This window comes from Mycteria americana, chromosome 1, assembly GCF_035582795.1.
Source record: "Mycteria americana isolate JAX WOST 10 ecotype Jacksonville Zoo and Gardens chromosome 1, USCA_MyAme_1.0, whole genome shotgun sequence".
NCBI classification, from domain to species: Eukaryota; Metazoa; Chordata; class Aves; order Ciconiiformes; family Ciconiidae; genus Mycteria; species Mycteria americana.
This window is the reverse complement of record NC_134365.1, coordinates 133,519,953-133,540,509: the sequence shown is the minus strand read 5'-3', so window position 1 is coordinate 133,540,509 and position 20,557 is coordinate 133,519,953. Positions and strand designations below refer to the sequence as shown.

Genomic DNA, 20,557 nt, shown 5'->3' with positions numbered 1-20,557 from the left:
CCACCGCCCCCTCCGCGCGGGGGACGCCGCGCTCATTTGCATGCGGCCTCCTGGTTGGCTGCTGCCCCGCCGCGCCACCGCGGCCCCCGGCGGCTTCCCGGGCGGCCCCGGCCCCGCGGCGGCGGCGGCCCCGCCGCGCTGCGACCCGCCGGTGCCGGACAGCCCCCTCGGCGCGCCTGCTGACGGGCCCCCGAACCCTGGCCGCCCCGCGCCGCGCCGGGGCGGGGTGTGCCCTCCTAGCGCGGGCAGGCCCGCCTTAGTGCCACGCTCCGAGGCGTGCCGGAGCGGCGTGGGCATTTGGGAGGGAGAGACGCACCGAGGGCCGCACGGGCATACCCCCCCGGCCCCAACCCGTGCGCAGCCGCACGGCCAGGCCAGGCGCGCTTCAGCGTGGCCCTCCCGCGGGCCCGCCGGCCCTGGCCGGCCTCGGTAACTCCCTCTCGGTGACCCGCGGCGAAGTTTGGCTCGTTCGAAGTGGACCACGGGAGCGAGGAGAGGCGGGGGAGGCGGCGGCGCGGGCGGGCGCGGTGCTGAACGGACAGCTCCTGCAGCGCCGCCGGTAACGGCCGTGCGCGCCGCCCGCCCCCTGCTGCGCGCCGAGCCGCCGCGGGCAGCGGCTGCGGGGCTGCCCGGGCCTCCCGGTGCTTGGCACCGGCGCCCAGGGCGGGCCGGGAGCGGCCGCCCGCTTCCCCTCCCCGGGGAGGAAAAAGATGCTGGGAGCGGCTTTTCGGAGCAGGGCTGACATGTCTGGGCATTGGCGTGTCTTACGTGGTGTTCTGCTAGTGACGTCAAAAGAATTCAGGGGACAGGGGTGCGTTTCTTTCAGAAATACATATTCGCTTGGGCTTGGGCTGAGTTCCTAGGCCATGCTTTTGCAAATCCGTGGTACTAAAGAAATAAAGTTGCTTTTCAGTGAAAGGAATTGCCTAACAGTTTCAGTAAAAATGTCGCTCTCTTCTGCCAAGAGATGGATAAAAGGACGTGGTTGTAACGGTAGCAGCTCTGTCTAAATGCAGCAAAACATTTCTATCATGGCCAAATACATGACGGAGTTCCCAGGCCCTTAGCGAGGAACCTGGCTAATGTCTGCCTGGGAGTCACAACCGCTTCTTCACCACACGCAGCTGTGGCTTCCACACGGCTGAAATGAAATACCTGGCCTTCTTACTCTCAAAGAACACAAGAATATGATCAAGATAATATAAAGCCAATGCTTTTTAGAATGGAGAGACTCTGTTGGCTATCGTTAACCTTGATCGATTCGTTAAAGTCTATTTCAGTTGTACTTAGCTGCGGTGGGCACTGCGAGCGTTGTTCTTAAAAATCAAGTTTCATCAAGGGGCACAAACATTTAAGGACATCCAAAACCATGAGGAGTTACAAGAGGATTGTGCCTCGGGACTTGAGAGCATAATTTCAAACATCTTCTCTTTTGCACATCTGCAAAGGAGGCAGAGTGCAATACAAAAAAATATATGAGCGATGTGAAAGTGAGAGGGGCAGGTAAGTGAAGAAGAGGACATGCAAAAGAAAGTAGAAAGAAAAGAGCATGTGAAAAGAAAGAATGAGAGAGAAGACAAGAAAAAAGGAAAACACATGCCAAAAGGGGTGATTGAGCAAGGAAAGCAGGTAGCCAAACTAACTAAATCTCACAGCTGAATCTTTTTCTCATAACTAAGTTCCTTTATCAGTTATTCTGTGAGGACTATTCACACATTATGGAAAGCATACTCCAGGGAAATGATTAAACCACGATTAATGCAGCGGTCTGCCCAAAATTTGTTGCTCATTTTCTTAGGAAAGATATTTGCAGGAGTGTTGTGCTGTTAGAAGAATATTTGGACAGCATGGCTGAGCCATGTTAGGGCTAGAGCAGCCAGAGGTAGCAGGCAGCCCTTTTATAAACCCAACCACATATGCCAGCTCTTAAGAGACGGGTGCCGGTGTGCTGAAGGAGCAGCACTAGGTACGGACGTATCCGGGGTCAGCGTCCAGCCCTCCCTGGCCAGGCGAGTGCGTGGGAATAGAGACAAAAGGGAAATGGACCTTCTTGCAGCTGGATGATTGCCAATAAGCTGGAAATGTAAATTCTCTTGCCTTTTATTTATTTTGAGCACGAGAGGGTGAATTTCATCTTTGCTTTCATGCTGAGTGTTTGCTATTGACTCTGGCTGCATTTTGATTTGTCTTTTATAGGGATAAGTTTTTCCATATACATGTAGCATTAAAGAACGATGTCTCTCTTGCAGTGGGTTATCACCTATCTAAGTTGTGCCAGAATTTCAAAGTGAAAGTGGAATAATTTTCTTGCTGCTTATTTCATTTCCACCTTTGGGAAATACTTTATAAATTTTTTCCTTCTGTTTGAACAGCATGATGAAGAAATGTTGTGTACCTCATTAAATAAAGAGAGAAAGAGTTGAAATAATGGCAGAGGGAAGGTTGTCAGGTCTGTCATCTCTATCCAAATGGAATTTGTCACAGGCCGTCTTGGCTCTGATGATCTTAGTCAACGTATTGGATATCTTGAATAAGATATCCTAAATTGTGTCTTCTTCTAGTTGTGGGGGCGAAATGGGCTTGCAAAAGGCTGGAGTGTGTCTTCCTTACCCTCTAAAATAAGTAAATAAAAATTAAGTTTGACTGGAGAAGCTGTGCAGATGGTCTTCTGTAAATCCTTACAAGTCAGCCAACTTTTAAAAGAACAGTCGAGCAAGAGTGATGGGTGGGAAGGTTCATGCATCTAATTTATTTTATGTAACCAAATATCCTGCACCAGGCTGAGTACGGTCTCCTGGGCATCCTCCTGCCATTCCTTCAGAAGTAACAGGGACGTATAGCCACTGCCTTTAATGACTGGGTGCTTGGCAACAGCTGCTTGGGCTTGAATAGACATCTGATGCATAAAAATCCTGTCCCAGGGTGCATAAATTAACGTTACATGCAAACAAGCCAGGAAACCATGATCCCAATCCTCCTAACACTGTTTCCAAGGTCTGAATTGAATAGACAGCAAACAGGGAAAAATCTTATCCGTTAGGAAGGTTCCCTCCGATATGTGGTGGGGCCTTTTCTATACAGAATTTCAGTTCACCAACTGGAACAATTAATTCTCAAAGTATGAACAATATAAAACAATAATATGTTGGGTGTTACATTTAAATCCTCTCCTTTCTCACAGTGAAAGTATTATCTCTCTCTGAGCTTTGTGGGCAGCTGAACATTATAGAGACAAATATTCTGTATAGATTCTTCTATATCTTCAAGCCCTGATTTTTAAATATCTCCCTGCTTTTTTTTTTTCTTTTTCTACTTAGCCATTCATATTTTTAAAATCTTTTAGTGGATCACTGATCAGTGCCCATGACTGTAACTAAACAAACTTCAATTCCTTGTAGACACCAGCACCTATAAAACCTCTGTCATGCTTTTACCGTATTATGCATGTTAAACTGATTCTAGCAGACTAGCACTGGTAGGCCAACATGGCTGAAATCTGAACATGAATTAATGTGTCCACTTCCCTCAGAGGGGTTCTTTTCTCTATATTTGACGAATTAAGATAAGCAAGAAGCTTACTTCATCAAACTTACTACATCCAGGTTCATAGCTATGCTGTTTCATGTATACTGGTTGCATCCTTATCTTAAGGCAAAATCCCTAGAAGGAGCAACCTGTACTTGGAAATTGTGAATAAACCCATTAAAGACCTCAAACTGCTTGAGCAGGGAAATGATACGCATTTCACAACTACTTAGCAAGGAGTGCTTTCTGCTCGTTCTAATGGTAAAGCAATGATATAGCCTGCTAACAGCAGCAGAGTATAATGACTTACATCCAAGCCACTTGCTAACAAGGTATTTTGGCTTAGATGCCCACAGTTGTCCAGAGGTCTTAATACTACAGAGAAGTCTGTAAATACTCAACGAAGTCTCCAGGCTAAGGACTGCAACATTTGCTTTATTAAAGCAAAGATACTCCATTATTCTCATGTCCTTTGTAAAAGCAGGGACTGGAATGCATTGGAGAATATTCTGAAGTCTCTGAAGAGCCTCAGTGGATCTCAAGCACTAGTTAGCCCAGCAGAAGTTGTATTTAAAATGGTCTTTGCATGAGAGAGGCTGCAAGAGTCTTCTGACTTACAACCAAATCATAATGAAGAGAAATAGACCCTCATGTATTTTCTGTTCAAAAGTCAGCAGGAAACTATGGAAGACCAGGGACTTGTATAATTAAATAGTGTTTGACTTCAAAGCCAAACATCTACAGAAATCATAATAGAATAAATTCTTGACTATTTAACAGATGAGCTGAATTCTGCTTCAATGTATATATTTTGGATCCTGAAGGTTTAAATGACTGTCAACTGCAAGACTTTATAAGATGGAGGAATGGCTTATGTCTGGAGCAGATTAGTTAAAATATTATGTTTCTATGTATGTATGTATGTATGTCCTACTAATTCTAGACGTGCTAGAATTAGTAGTCAAAAAATAGCAGAAAAAGATACCTTATTGCTGAGATGATCAATTAGTTAAATCACATATTTTTAGACTGAGATTAAAACCCCACAGTGGTAGAATTTTTTTCCCCATCTATGCAGGTGGGAAAAAAAAGGGAGAGAATGAAAGGTATAAATTTAAATACACCTTATTGGTTTTCACCGCCTCCAACACCATTGCTTTGCTGCTTCTATGTAATGTTGTCTGATACTGCAGCTTTAATTCATTTTTAAGTTGCAGTTCATCATTCCAGTGGAATGCACAGTGCTTACAAACTAACACCTTTTTGTTAGAATAAATCCAAAATATTTCCTATTTATGAAAGAGTCTTATAGAATTGTATATGGATTAAATCCATAAGGTTTTTTTATATGCAGTGACAGTCTGTAAATTATGAAAAGTAAAAACAGAGGATTTGATATAACATAATCTTACACCTGGTTCTTTCCATAATTCCATAGTGGAGATGTGATTTTTAATAAATGTTGTATTCTCAGAATACTTGCATAGAATCAAATTAGTCAGTCTTTATATAAGAGTTTAATGAAAAATGTCATGTTAAATCCAGTACGGTTTATAGATAAATCATCTGAAATCCATAAATTCTTGAAAATAGTAGCTTTTGATGATGCCATTCATCCGTGCTTTATAGCACTGATTTGAATAAGTGGGGCCATGTACTTTAGGGTAGGTTCTTTCTGTTCTTGCTCTTTCATCAACTACTTTTATAAGCACTTTTGAAGAAAATGGTGAGAAATTATGGTTGGTTTTTCACCCAGAGACTATCTGTGTTCATTTTATTTTTCCACAGTTAGAGAGACGGTCACTCAGTGTGGGCAATGTTACGTCTATCTGTCCCGTTACTAGATTGTTCTGTTGCCCTTGCTAATTTTAACAATCAAGCTGTTAATTATTGGGTTGTCAGGGCAGGATGAGGGATTTGCAGCAGTGGGACTTTCCTGCTGCATGCACAGAGGTTGGGAAGCACTTCGATCAGCTAACCTCTGTTGGCCATTCCCTTGCCAGAACCCCGACTATCTAGTCAATCCACTCTTATCATAGAATCATACAATCATGGAATAGCTTGGGTTGGAAGGGGCCTTTAAAGGTCACCTAGTCCAACCCCTCCCTGCAATGAGCAGGGACATCTTCAGCTGGATCAGGTTGCTCAGAGCCCCGTCCAACCTGACCTTGAATGTTTCCAGGGATGGGGCATCTACCACCTCTCTGGGCAACCTGTTCCCATGTTTCACCACCCTGTTCGTAAAAAATTTCTTCCTTATATCTAGTCTGAACCTACCCTCTTTTAGTTTAAAACCATTACCCCTTCTCCTATTGTAACAGGCCCTACTAAAAAGTTTGTCCTCATCTTTCTTATAGGCCTCCTTTAAGTACTGAAAGGCCGCAATAAGGTCTTCCCGGAGCCTTCTCTTCTCCAGGCTGAACAAGCCGAACTCTCTCAGCCTTTCCTCATAGGAGAGATGTTCCAGCCCTCTGATCACTTTTGTGACCCTCCTCTGGACCTCCTCCAACACGTCCGTGTCTTTCCTGTGCTGAAGGCTCCAGAGCTGGACGCAGTACTCCAGGTGGGGTCTCACCAGAGTGGAGTAGAGGGCAGAATCACCTCCCTCGACCTGCTGGCCACGCTTCTTTTGATGCAGCCCTGTCCTTTCTTTCTTTCTTATTAGAATGTTTTTCTTAATGTCTAACCTGAACCTCCACTGCTGCAATCTATTGCCCCTGCTTGTTTTTCTACTGGACACAGAGAACAGATTTACTCTCTTTTGCTTTTTGTATGACTCATATGGTTAAGATTTTGAAACAATAGTTTGAGGACTTGGATTAGAGAGGTGACATTCAGCAGGTAGGTTGGTATTTTTGTCATGTCTCTCATGACTTTTCTAGACTAAACTGCCCCAGTTGTTCCAATAGTTTCTCATAGGTCATATTTTACAGATCTTCTCATTATCCTCCCTGTTCTATTTTGGGTTCTCTATAGATTTCTTGCAGAGTGGTGCAAGCACAGTACTACAGCTGCAACTTTACTGCTACCAAGAAATATAATGCTGAGCATTACAGATCTCATTCCTTTATATATCTCAGTATAAACATTGCCTAAATGAGTCATATTCTATCTGTCCTGCTTCTTATTGTTATAGATAAAATATAATTTAAGAAAAATCTCTTTCCTATTTACATTTAAACTATGTTGTTATCTCTCCTTTCTCTTTTTCCCCTCTTCCGGCTTTCTAGATATGCACTCCAATCCCCTTAAATCCACACAAAGCTAAGACAGCCTTTCTTGCACATATTTGTATTGCACTCACTTCTACCTGTTTTCAATCTGTCTGGTGCCTTCCTTTTCCCCCAGCTCAATTTCAAACTTCTTGGATTGATCTTCAGTGTTCTGTCACATTAACTTTTCCAGTATTATAAGTCTCCAATACTTCTATTTCCCTCCACTGTTCTTGTCAACCTTTATCTTCCCATTTGTCGATTTTTCATGCAAATGCCTTCACAGGTTTTTTTCCCATACTATCTCAAATGCAAACCTGCCAAGTAAAACATAAAAAAATCATACTGTAAACTGCATTCAGGTGATTGTTGGGGGTTCATGTTTAATATTTTGGGTACCAAAAACTTAGTAACTGGAGGTTTTCATAATCTGAGTAGAGATACACACTTTATTTAAAACAAAACATGTACTTATGCACTGTAAAATGACTATCTGCTAGCTAGTGTAGCTTTTACTAGTTACTAAGGTTGCTTGATCCTAAGATCTTATTTCAGTTGCTTATAACTTTGCCACCTTTGAAACTTTTGATCTGACGTGTTACCAGCTGGCCATTGTCCACCCACTAAGCAGTTATGGAAAACTTCTACCAGCATAATGCAGCTGTTTCTGGAAAAGAGATTGAGAATACCCTGCAGATACTTCGGGGGCTTTTTCTTTGAAAAACAGGACAACAAAACTTTTTTTTAATAAAAAACCCCCAAACTTCATTCAGTCAAAGGCTACATTTGCTACTTTTTTCATAGATTAATTTAAATAAAAGGGGGGGGGGGGGGAGGGGCAAAGACTTCCTAAAGAAATTCTGTTTTGTAAAAGCAGAATGAAGGAAGATAAGATGTAGACTGTAAAGAATCAACTACAGGAAAGGGAGAAAGAACCTCATATGCTTTCTGGATTTACACAGTTAAACACAAAACCCAAGTTGTCAGACTCGTATGAATTCCTACCTATCTTTACATATGTCAATAAAACTATTAATCCTTTCACTGAATAATTTCAGTAAAGCTTCTCAAACCCTACCTATGCGTACTTACTGTGCTATGAAAGTCCTAGGACTAATTTTTCACTCTTTGCTCAGATATGATACTGAAATGAGATTACTGTCACTTGTTCTCATATTCAAGCACAAAATAGCACTGGAGTTTCTGTGGGCTCTCTGCTGTCTTTGAAAGGGGGTGGTATGGGCTGGTATGTCAGGCATGTTCTTTTCACCTTTGGACAACTCAGAGGAGTGAGGCTTCACCATTTTCATAAGTGGCCTCCTAGAAGGCCTGTGGAGCATAAAGAGAGAGATGGGGGAGAGGGAGAAGGTAAAGCCACTCCACACATTGTCCTGACACATGGAACAGGAGGTTGTGGAGTCTCCATCCTTGAGATATGCCTGAACTATGTTGTAGGAGTGGGTGGCTCCAGCTGTGTTACAGCTGAGCCTGGCCATGGACCCTCTTGATCTTGACCTCAACCCATGGAATGACTTCCTTCCCTGGCCTAGGACCTGCCTCATCACCATGGACTTGCCTGGTGATTGCTGGGCTGTGTCTGACCCATGTTACCATCACCGGACCTGACCCTGACTTGCATTTCTGGCTTGCCTGTGGTGATGAGGCAAGTGTGAAATCTTGTTTGATGACCTGGACTCTCAGCTGGGCCTGCCCTGCTCACCTCGCTTGGGGGCTGTGGGATGGGGCCCTGGGTAGCAAGGTCCCTGCCCCTCCAGCCATATCATGTCATCGGCTTCCTGCCCTTAGGGAACAGCTGACTCTTGCTGCACCCTGACAGATGGCTCAGGCCTTCCTAAGTCCTGAATCGAGCACAGTTGGGCCTGGCCCATGGCTGTGTGGGGTCTTCTCTGGTGACTCCTCCTGAGTCATCAGCCTGACCCTGGGCTTTGGTGTCCCCACCGTGCTGGCCCCCTGCCCAGCCCCAGCTCCTGAGTGAACCCTTCTCCCAGGGCCCACCTGGCAGCCCCTGGGGGCTGGCCTCCAGGGTTCCTGCCACCCACAAGTCCCCTCTGCCGTGGCCCTTTCCCATGCCCTTGTCCCTGCCCTGGCTCAGTGTCCATGAAGTAGCCCACTGACAACCCACAGCAATTAAAGCACTCGACAGCAAACCCCTTCTGAGCCCAGATCGCTGTAAGGCATGAGGACACACCTTGTTTGGGAGGGAGGGCTGCCACCAGGGCCGTGAGGGCACTGACAGCCCCGACCAGCCTCACCTGGGTCCCCTGCCCTCTGCTCGGGGCTCTGTCCGAGTTCTGGCCCACGCCGTCAGTCCTTGCCGGAGCTGGGCTGTAGGAGTGCTGGCCTTCAGCTCAGCCACAGCTGTGCCCCTGGCTTCCGGGCTTGACCTTGGGCCTGCCTTGTCACTAGGGACTTGTCTGGGGATCCCCGGGCTGTGCCTGACCCTGGCTACCATCATCGGGCCTGACCCTGGTCCCTACCCAGGGGCTAACTTCGCGGCTTGATCTTGGACCTGCCTCATCACCATGGACTCGCCTGGTGATCACTGGGCTGCGTCTGACCCAGGTTATCGTCACCGGACCTGACCCCGAGTCACGTTTCTGGTTTGACCTCGGAGCTGCCTCACCACGAGGGACTAGTCTGCTCTGGGTTCTGGGCTGACCCTGTCTCCCATCCCCGGGCAGCCCTGCTCGCAGCCCTCAGGGGCTGGGGGACGGGGCCCCGACTGTCCTGCCAGCCTCGCCATGCTGGGCTCCCCGCCCGTAGGGAGCATTCGGCCATTGCTGCTTCCCCATGCTGTGAGCACAGCCTTTACCAGCACCAATCCAGCAACAGAGAGTTGTCAGGATTACAACTAGAATTTGCAGCATATCGTGATGTTTTTCTCCTTTCTGCCCAAGAGACGTGAAACAGTGAATGCTGCAAGTATTCACCAATGGAACCGCATTTGGTCTTCAGCCAGGTCTTGAAATGTAACAGCTTCTCTGCAATAATGTTCTGCTTATACATTAATTGTTCATTTTTGTGCGAATATAAAGAGAGAGTGCTGAAAGTAGTTAAAACAGAGACTTTCATGCTGTGGCAATAACTGTATGCTTCTGAATACCATTGGCATCAGACTTAATTCTTAGACATTATAATTATGTGAGGGCTCATTCTCTGTGAGTTTGTTCTCACTTGTCTTCCCTATTTAATTTACATTATAATATTTTGTACTTTTCTTCTAGGCTTGAATAGGAATATTGTATTAGGCAAGCAGGTGATGAGATTGTGCTCTCTATTCGGGTTAGTGTAATTCCACCAATTCTGGTTGAGTTACTAGGATTTGCTGTAATTTAACCGCAATCAGAATTTAATGTGTTTGTTCTTAAAATGTCTGGATGTTCATTCTATAGACCTTTTTTCCTGCCAGAATGGAAATTAATGTGTTATTCTGGTTTCTATTTCACATTTGCATTTCAGATCCTTAACATCCTAATAGCGACTTTATTCTTTTCATCCTGACATTAGCAGGTAACTCAAGTAGGAAATTAAAAAGAGCTGTGCAGTGAACAAAAGGCATTTACAGGCCTGGTAAGCAAGGAACCTACCCTTGGAACATAAATGTCTGCATTATCTTTATTGATAAACAAACGGGGAAGCATCTATTTCTTCATATTTCTATCAGTTAACTACCTGTGAAGAGTTTTGAAAACAAAGACCTCATGGTAAGTAATAATTTGAGATTTTTAAATTTTAATTTATGCAATCTGTGCTCCTTTAGGAGTTTAGTTCCCCATGCAGTTAAGTAATTCATGTTGAAATGTCACATGAATAGCATAGTTTAGTAAGCAGCTGCTGAAATGAAGTAGTCAGAGCTGGATCATATTAGATGCAAAAACTTTAAGTTAATTGAGTGATAATATGAATTAATTCAGACCAATGTAAGGATTAAAAGTAAGAGAATGAAATACTCCACATTTGTAGGAAACATACACATAGATCATATACGCTCACATCCTGAGCACTGGCATGCACACACACACACAATTGTCCACAAAGACAGTCTGTACTTAATGATATAATAATAATGTTTAAGCATTTTGAGTTGACATAGTACAGGTGAATTTGCTACCTCGCTATAATTCATGGTTTACTCGCATTCTGTTTTTTATACCACCCCTCTTAGTTTCAACAGATTTTTTCCATCATCAAAAAAATTACCAACCATGAGCTTAACATGTAATGTCTTAATCTGAGAGTTTTAACTTTTTGTCCTACTGTCTTTGAGACAGATCAAGCATGCCCTAGACATAAAAAGAAAGACAAGAATAATCCTCAATACAGTAATTATTTGTCCATTTAACTTACGTTTGATACTATACTCCATTTGTACTTTCATATGTTAACATACACTACAGTTTATATTATCTTGGAGCTCTTGCAATGAGTTTACAATATTTTCTATTCATAACTTACGTATTTAAATTACATCTCTAAGAAAACAACATGGAAAATACATCTTTGTCACCTTTTGTTGAAATCTGGGAGTTTCCTGAGCTTCCTCTTCCGTACTGCGTTTTTTGCTGCCTACCATCTTCGTTACTGTGCTTCTCTTGCACTTTTCTCTGCAGCTATCACACTTTCCTTGAGAGAACCTTGGGTGGCTCTGAACTGCACAGCAGAATTCCCACTTCTTGTACTTAAAAGACAATTGAGCAAAGGTCCTGCCAAATTGTTCGTATATGACTGTCCCAGGGGAGGTTAAAGATCAGCTCAAAGTAATCTGCTGTGATAAAGCCATTTAGCAGAGGAAGTCCCAAATCTTGCTGGGTTATTTTTCTTTTCCAAAGCAAAATGCATCCCCTGCCCTGCCTTTTTTTTTCACCTGCAGCATTTAAATACGCTTGTTATTCTGTGCTGAGGGAAACAGATGCATTCTTGTTACGGCCAGAGATGAATGTCAGGATTGAACTAGCATTCATGAAAAAGGCTTTTGTTTGATCTGCGCTGTCCCACAGTGGAGCGATGGCAACAACTTCAGTTTGGTAAATTAACTGTATCACTGTGTACTGGCTCAAATCATGGCATCACCTGAATGACAAACATGCCACTGTTTGTATTGACAGCTCACAAAGGGTATTGTTTTATTTCAATCAAAAGCATTAAAATCCAGTCAATTCAAAATTCCAAAGCATGTGAAAGCTAGGTACATGTGAAATGCAGTATCACCGTATTTTTATTGAAACTGAAAAATTTTGCAACATTGTTATTTTATAAATGTTTCTCTGTCGTAGCTTAAAAAAATGAGTAACTTCTGAATTTGAGCCCCACATCATGCTTGGTGATGTGATCCTGTTTTCTGCATATGTTTAAAAAAGAGGAAAAACTAAAGAGTGGCTACACACATGAAAGGCCGTCTGTGGGTCAGACAAGCATTCTTCCTACAGCTGTCAGTGTTTCCAAGGATGTGGGTTTGCTACAGCTAAGCTGATCTAATAACTAGCTACTGCTGAGAGGAGTGGTCTCATTCTCTTGAGTGCCTGGGAATGGGCATTCTGGCTGTCGGGGTGGCTGGGGGAGCAGACTGGTCTCTTCTGGCACCAGGGAGCTGCTACAGGTGGTTAGGATGGTTCTTCTGCTTCCATCTAAGACTAGGTCCAGCAGTGAGAGGTAGTGTTGTGCTAGGAACTGGGGAGATAAGTTAGAAGGATCGACGTCTGGTAGTTTTTTTATTTCTCTTACCAATGCAAAGGAGTCCTTGTGGAGAAGGAAGATAACTTTCTGTTTCAGAACCATACAAATTCTGTCTTCTAGATAGTTGAAAACAGTCAGTATATCCAGGCCAAACAATACTAGCTAACCCTCCTGTAACAGCATATCAGCTGTAAGGACAGAGTCCTATTCACTCTCAAATGGCTCCAAAGTGTTGGTGCTACCTGCCTTTATTAAGAAGCTGGAGTCAGTGCCCACATATTTTCATGAGCAATAAATGCTCCTCCAGAAGATTCTGCAAATAAAGGTGGCAAGTTCTTTGGGTAGTGACTGGCCAACACTGATGTTTTTGGAAAAAAGAGCAAGGTTAATCTGTGGTGAAACAGCACAAACCCCACCAGTTTCCCTGGGTTTCTTCATGAAGGCACAGGAAGATAGATCTAAGCCAATTTAGAGGAGAGGACTTGTAAAACTTCAGTTGTCTTAACTGAGGTTTTTAAAAACATTTTCAACTATACTTGAAACTGAAATATATCCTTTTCTGGACACAGCTCTTGCTCCGCAGCTGAAGGCTGGCCTGTAATATTCTTGAAACATGTGAGTGAAGGTATCTCTGTAGGATCAAGATGAGCAGAACATACCCCACCTTTCCCCCCATCCCCTGCCAAAATCAGGTGTATGCAAGGCAAAAGCTAACAGATCTTTTCTCTGAGGTCTCCATGCACTTGGCCTGTTAAGAAATCCAGTCTGAATCTATTTTTTTCATGTCTAGCAAGGAAGGAAAAAAAAAGTAAAGGAGGAAATAGGAGGGCAACCATTACATTATGTATTTTGTCACTGAACTGGCCAACCACTACCTGTCTTTGAAGAGACGAGGTAGTAATTTATGAAGGAGTTCCTGAAACTTGTGACAAGAGGATAATGACACGTACTCTAAATATGCAAAAATAAAACCATGGCTGGTACGGATGTTATTCAGAGTCTGCCACGATCGCCCTCCTAGCTTCTGTGGTTATCTGTGGCTTACAACCGTGTGGGAAATGTCCGTTTCTCCCAGCAGGGACCGATCTACTGATGGGTGTCGTTGCAAGCTGTCCTTGACCCTCACACCGCAGCCTGGCTCCAGCTTCTAGGCGACTGACGTCAACCACCACCTTATCCCAGTTCAGGAGTGAGCATTTACATTATTTTGCCCCAATTAAGGCACCGTACCACAACGGTTGATGGGCCCCTACGTCCTTGCAGCAGGTGGGAGCCCTGCTGAAGACCCCCCGGAGGCAACCCGCTGGACGGCGCTGATCTGCTGCTGCCCTCAGGCCCCGAGGGTGAGCTAACGAGCACATCTGCGCGCAACACCTTGGGAACGCTCCCGCTGCGACTGCAAAGCCGCGGCTCTAGCGGTGGGCCCGGCCCGGCCCCGCAAACCGCCTGAGGCGGCTGGAGCCGCCAGCGCCAGCCCAGGCCTCGGCCGGAGCCCGGGCCGACACTCGCGGCCGGCGGCGCAGGCCTCGCCCAGGAAGTGGCTCCGCCTCGCCCGGGGCTTCCTTCCCGCACTCGGCGCAGGGGAGGGAGGTGGACGGCGGCCCCTTCCGCAGCCCCCAGCCGCCCGCCCGCGCTCACCCTCCGCCCCAACGGCGGCCGCGGCTCGGCCCCCGCCCCGGGCGGCGGAGCAGGGCCCGCCCCCGCGCGGGGCGGCCGGAGCCGGAGCCGCCGCGGCTGCTGATTGGCTGCCGGCCCGGCGGCGGCTCGCGGGGCTCCCGTCTCGCGCCACTTTCGGGAGCCTTGGCGCGAGCGGAGCGCGCGGGCGCCATGGCCGAGAGCGGCGCTCGGAGCCGGGACGGTGAGGCCCGCGGGGCGCTCGCCGGAGGGGACGGGGCGCCCGGGGCGGCAGCCTCTCTCTCCGCGGCGGGGCGGCAGCGGCTGCCATCGTTTCGGTTTTGGGCGGGGGGCAGCGGAGCTCGGGGTGGGGGGAGAGCGCGTGGGGCGGGTGCCCGCGCGGGTGCGGGAGCGCGCGTGCGTGGCGGGCGGGGGCAGCGCTCCCAGCGGGTCCCCCGCCCGCGGGGGTCCGGGGTTGAGCGTCCCGCGTCCCCCGCCTTGGGGTGGCTCGGCGGGGCGGTAGCCGCGCTGCCCAAGCGGGGGGACCCTCTCCCGGCGGGCACGGGGGTTATACCGGGAGGGGCGGCTTCTGCCTGGCGGCGGGCGCGGGCCCTGTAGCCCCTTCCTGCCCCGCACCGCTCCCGCGCTGGTTTCCCCGCAGCGGTGAGGCCGGGTTATCCCGGGCGGAAGGGCTGTAGGCTTACTTCCCGCAGCGTGGGCACTCACAGCCTGGGGACGTGCTGGGATTTCACCGCTGAGGGCAGCGGCAGGCGCGGGTGGTCTCAGGTGGGGTGCAAATACGTTTGTCTCGGGAGGAGCACATCGCCTTAGGTGCTTGCTTACAGTAAACGCGAAGAACTGACAGAAAATCTTCTATAAATGCACCCAAACTGTTACATCTGTGCAGTTCTTCCACATCTGGTACCAGTCAGTGTAAATGCCCCTTTTCAGTGCACCCCAGCCCTTAACAATACAACTCCTTACTTGTTTCAGCCACGCTGCCCAGGTGCGGCTCTGTTAACAACTTGGCCTCCTGCTGTCACCAGGAAGGGACTGGCCTTCTCCTCTGGCTGCCTGGCCTGGCTACTTGCGCTAGCCCTGGGCCTCCTCTGCCTGCAGCCGGGGGATTCAGCTTGTCACACAGAACCCGTAGTCTTGTTCCTGGGCTAGCTGTCTGCTTTCATAAGTTGGATTGGGACCATTCATTCTCTGCGGTCAGATAAATGTCGTGTCCCCCCCCCCCCCGAAATCAAGAGAAGGGAGAAAGGTTAAGAGAAGTGGAGAGCACCTTGCTGGGGGGAGTGTTGCAAAGGGAAGAAAGTGTATGAGGAAACGGGGCGGCAGTCTTCTGCTGTCAACAAATTACTAGTTTGTCTCAGTCTAGCTGCACTCTTAAACATTGTGAAAACGCCTAAAAAAAACATTACTGCTTTGTAGCAATATAGGCCCTTTCTAAGTCTGTCTGTTCCTGAGTTGTCATGGAGATGCAAAATAAAAGGAGCTGGAAATTCCCAAGGAAAGAGTGGGGGGATCCTTTTCAGATAAGAGTTGATGAGATTTGAGAGGTGCTTTGGAAATCTAGGTGGTAGCTTCTTGCTGAATGAACTGGTACAAAGTCTGTTTGATTTCTGTGTCTGAGACCATGCCTTCAGTATAATTCCAGAATTGGCTTATTAAGAGCCATCTGTGTGCTTTTAGCCAAGTAAGTCTCTATGTTAATTTTAAGCAAAAACTGCAACCATCTATTAATACATCACTGAACACCAAGTAACACAAAGATAACAGCAGCTCATTACTAAACATTTATCTTGTTTTTAATTAATTGCAGCTATGCATGAGTCTGGAAGTTTTGCAGCATCACGTTCTAGACGTGAGAAGAAGTCTAGAAGAGGCCAGCAAGAAGCACTGGAACGTCTGAAAAAAGCCAAAGCTGGCGAAAAAATAAAATATGAGGTGAAAATTCCTCATCTTTTCTTTTTAATAAAAAGTGAATGTGAGCTGAGATGCTTAACTACTCTTTATACGTATCTAAAAGTTATGGGAAACAAAATCTGCCTTTCAGATCAGCTTTTTTTTTTTTTAATGGTGTATGTTTTTCAGAAGGTACCTGCAATTGTTTTGCTGCTTTCTGGTATCATTTATTTGTTTCTTTCTGTTTTCAAAACTAAAACAAATTTATTAACTGCAGGTCAAACATGCTTGATAATTATCCCACAGGGAAGGACCAACTTTTAAAATTTAATTGTGTAATTAATGTTATGATAGGAAGTACCTTTTTTTTTTTTTTAAACTTCAAATGATTTTAAACTTTACATGAATTTCAAAGCTTTACATGACCAAAATCCATTAATATTGATATGCTATGTTTCCACAAAGAAACCAAAATTTAAGTATTGAACTGGTAGAACTGAAATCTGGCAGTGTAACATTGATACTGTCCAATTAACTGTAATACCAACAGGAAGTGACTTCCCCATTGAGGTGGATAAATCTAATGAAGCCTGAAGTGCGTAGATCATTGACATGCAAATTTACTCTGAGGCACAAAAGAGCATTTTCAGCACTATGCTTGGGTGCATCAAATCGCCTTCTTTTCATTGAGCTCATCTTGGTGTTTGAGATGAGAGCCAAAGGTCAGAAGTCTCCATTGCTAGGATTTTTTGGTTTGGGGTGTTGTTTTTTTTTTTTGGTAATGTGAAATGAGCAATAAAGCAAGTCAGTTTCAAATTAAATCTCTGCCAGTGCTTCAGCAGCTTTTGAGTTTCAGTATACTGTGACAATTTTACAAATTGATAACTTGTCTTTTGTCACTGCCAAAAAAGAAGCTTCAACTGAATGAAGAACTGCGCTTACAAGTTGTGAATAATTAACAGTGTAGGAAACCATGCATTTCTTGGGAACTTTCATGTTCTTACTCATGACCTATATTAATAAGTAATGGTATGGGAACTGTTAATCCTCAGTATACCTTAACTGTAGGTTGAGGAGTTCACAGGTGTTTATGATGAAATAGATGAGGAAGAATACTCCAAGATGGTCAGAGAACGTCAGGATGATGACTGGATTGTTGATGATGGTAAGTTAAGATTCATTTGTATAGTGTTACAGCTTGGGCTTCATAATGTTAATGATTTGAGGTAAGTTATAGTTAGTGCATTCCTACAAATTGTTTTAGGAGACAAGAAGAAGATAAGCTTTTATATGGAAATGAATCTTTTGCATCATTCTCACAGTAGTATATTAGGATGGTAATGAAAATATTTTTCCCTTAAGAACTGTTTTTGAAATTTTATTTCCAGTTATCAGTGATGTAATTTTACAAAGAAGTAGTCATTGATAATTTCAGTTAAACACATAATAATATATTTAGTCTAACAGAAGATACAGCTGAGAATGCTGTAGTTTTTAACACTTTTGCATTTATAACTTTTGCTCTATATTAAAGGGGGAAAGTGTTTAAATTGTAAAACTTTTGATTATAAATATATTTAGAAATATCAGAAGACAGAATTAAAAATGTACATTTCTAACAATTTGTTTTTCTACAGATGGGATAGGTTATGTAGAAGATGGAAGGGAAATCTTTGATGAAGACCTGGATGATGATGCTCTTGGTTCCAATAAGAAAGGTAGGGTGAACATGAGCACTGTCGAATGTCTTCCACTGGCTTTTAAAAGGTACCTAAAATGGGCAACTTCTTAGCATCAGTATGTGGTGAATATAGCCAAATGACATGTTACTTGAAGCTCTGTAGTTCTATGCCTGTGACTGCAGATTTTGTTTAGCCCCCGTGATACAGAAGATAGAGGTCCACAAATTGAGGTCAAACCACTGCTAACCACTTCAGCGCTACTGGGGCAGTTTTGCTTACAGTCTTCTGTGGGATATATATTCACTTCTAGAACAAATGCATCTAGGAATGATCTTGGTTTTCAAAGCCAGTGTCTAAAGGATGCGTGGTCTCTTTTGCCACTAAAATACTTGCGTGCTTTTAAGGATCTGGGATCAAATGATTTTGCCAACTTTTATGAAGTTGGTGGCAAACCGAGAAATTGAGTCTGATGTTGAGAATCCAAGCCTACTGCCAAACTTCTGGACACTCGTGTTTTTTCTGGAGATGCTTCCGTGTAAAGTATCTTGGTCCTTTTTCTGGAGTATGAACTTGAGTATGCAAAGATCATCTCTGATGTGACTAGGAAAGATGGTGCTGATAGGGTTTTGCTTTTTCTTGTGTGTGCATGACAGCCATTACAAAGCTGGCAGCAAATGAAAGATGATTAGGCTTCATTTCAGCCAGCAGTGTAAAGGTGGAAGAAATAGACTACCTCAGCTATCTATTTCTGCTAATAACTGGACCCTTAAACATTGAGCTTTTCTGATGTAGAATTCAGAATTTTATATTTTTCTGTAGGAAAAGGTGGCAAAACGTCTACGGTTGATAAAAAGAATGTGAAAAAATCTGCGGTGTCAAAGCCAAACACAATTAAGTCTATGTTTATAGCCAGTGCTGGGAAGAAAAACACAGATGTAAGTTTTTACATTTTTTAATTTGAAGATTTCTAATTTGTTTGCAGTGTTTTAGTGCGAGTGGAATAAAGCAAGGGCTCATTTCAGTTTCTTGTGTCTAGCAAGACATAAACTCCTATTACAATCTCTTGTGTATAGAGCATTCCTGAAAATGTTGTGTGTGTTTTGTGGAAACCCTTTAGTCATTTGCTGCTGGTCTTCTGTTTGGGTTTGCTCATATAACTGTTTGGCTAATCTGTTATCTTACAGAAAACTGTGGACCTGTCGAAGGATGATTTACTAGGGGATATTCTTCAAGATCTTAATGCTGAAGTAAGTATATTAATAAAATCTGCTTGAAACACCTTAATCCATTCATTTTTCTTGCTGTGGAACATATCAAGCAAATAAAGTTCTTCCTAAAACTAGACCGTCCAAGATCGATTTCTTCCATAGCACATCTGCTTGCTATATTCCACATATATATGCAGTCTGCCTGTCATCTCCACTATGCAGAAGTTGTATTGGTTTGATAAGCCAAAACTACTATGTCCTGATTAGAGGTGGTTTATATTAATGTGATGTAGAGCCTGTGCTAATGCAGCCTTCTACATTTTAGTCAGCTTGGAGTGAAACAGGACTTACCTGCCTCTGAATCATGTGTACGTTACACGTATATCACCATGCTCTAGCCAGTATACCGTAGGATGTTTCTATCTGGTGTGTTTGCGTTCATGAGAGGAGCTGAAGGAGGACTGTATCAGCAGATGACGTAGCTGGAACTTCTGTCTGCCTCCTCCTGCTTTTCACAGTTTGCTAGAGAGAACCAGATTAACGCTTCCTCTGAGTTAGTGCAGGATGGCTGCTGTAGCAGGGTTGGACTGTCTCAAATGAGGCTGTTCCTCATCATTAATGACTTTTCAACGAGTTAATGCCTGTTAGCAGGATTTCTTAAAACTGAAGGGATTGCTGACATGTAAACTGTGAAACTGCTGTAGTGGTGAGATACTGAATTGAAATATGTTGTATGATAATAAGCATAATGTGTTTTTACAGAGCAATAAGAGGGGTATAGATGTTCCAATGTAAAGTTGTTCTCTTGGTTTTGTGTGCTTACTATTTTACTCCTCCCTGTGATATCTGATTGAGAGTTATGATATCTTAGGCTATCAAAAACTCTCAAATCATTAAGCAAATGCATTTTAATGCTGTCAAATGTTGTGGAGCATTGATTAGGGGAAATAATGCTAATAATTACACTATGGTTTCTGTTTAGTTAAATAGTAGTTAGCTATTGGTTTTTTTGGCTTTGTTGTTTGTTCTCTAAAATGTCTTTTGTTACTAGCTGTTGATAAGGTTGAGTATAAAATATCTGTACGTGTAAATAAATTAAAATGGGTTTTCCTCTAGTGTGACAGTGCTGAAAGAGCACTTCTGCCTTTCTTAAGGCATGTGTGCTCAGTACTACTGTTTCAGCAGACAGGAAGAACATCCCACCGGTTATTCTGATACTTGTGCATTACAAGCATGGTTAGCTATTGAAATGCGCAGTTTGAAAACTGTTTCACTTATTGATGACAGTTTTTCTCTCAAACTGTTTACCAAAAAAATCTAGTGTCTGTCTTCATGGGCTGATTGCTCAGATAACTTTTTCTTTTTATGTAGCTGAGTTTTGTATCAGGAGGTGTGTTTTCTTGGCAAATGAGAAATACTGGCATTAGTATACTTGCATACTGGTATATAATACGTGGCAAATGAGAAATTTTCTCTTTGATGGAAAACGTTACTAACCAAGGCAAAAGAAAACACTAAACAACACCTCTTAATTTTGTCACTTTCTCTTTTCTTTCAATATTCAGACTGTTCAGATAAGTCCACCACCAATTATAATGCTGAAAAGGAAAAGATCTGCTGGAGTACCACTGAATCCTTTCTCTGTGCAGTCTCAAACTCCTAAGGTAAAGGAAAAAATCAAAAAAGTTCTCATTAATAACTATTAATCTGT

General features: G+C 44.2%; 1 protein-coding gene across 4 annotated transcripts in view; it reads left to right on the top strand.

Annotated features, from left to right (window-relative positions):
• Positions 1–13,670: 13,670 nt before the first annotated feature.
• Positions 13,671–20,557, top strand: part of POLA1 (DNA polymerase alpha 1, catalytic subunit) — a 208,341-nt gene continuing 201,454 nt past the window's right edge. For 2 of the 4 annotated variants that reach the window (XM_075520897.1, XM_075520879.1), the window contains exons 1-7: positions 14,072–14,289; positions 15,874–15,998; positions 17,025–17,121; positions 17,594–17,674; positions 18,458–18,573; positions 18,823–18,885; positions 20,412–20,510. In XM_075520897.1, coding sequence (XP_075377012.1) covers positions 14,259–14,289; positions 15,874–15,998; positions 17,025–17,121; positions 17,594–17,674; positions 18,458–18,573; positions 18,823–18,885; positions 20,412–20,510 — 612 coding nt within the window. In that variant the 5' untranslated portion in view covers positions 14,072–14,258. Of the gene's footprint in view, positions 13,775–14,070; positions 14,290–15,873; positions 15,999–17,024; positions 17,122–17,593; positions 17,675–18,457; positions 18,574–18,822; positions 18,886–20,411; positions 20,511–20,557 lie in introns of those variants that run through there. The other 2 variants (XM_075520887.1, XM_075520905.1) reach the window with 2 other exon arrangements.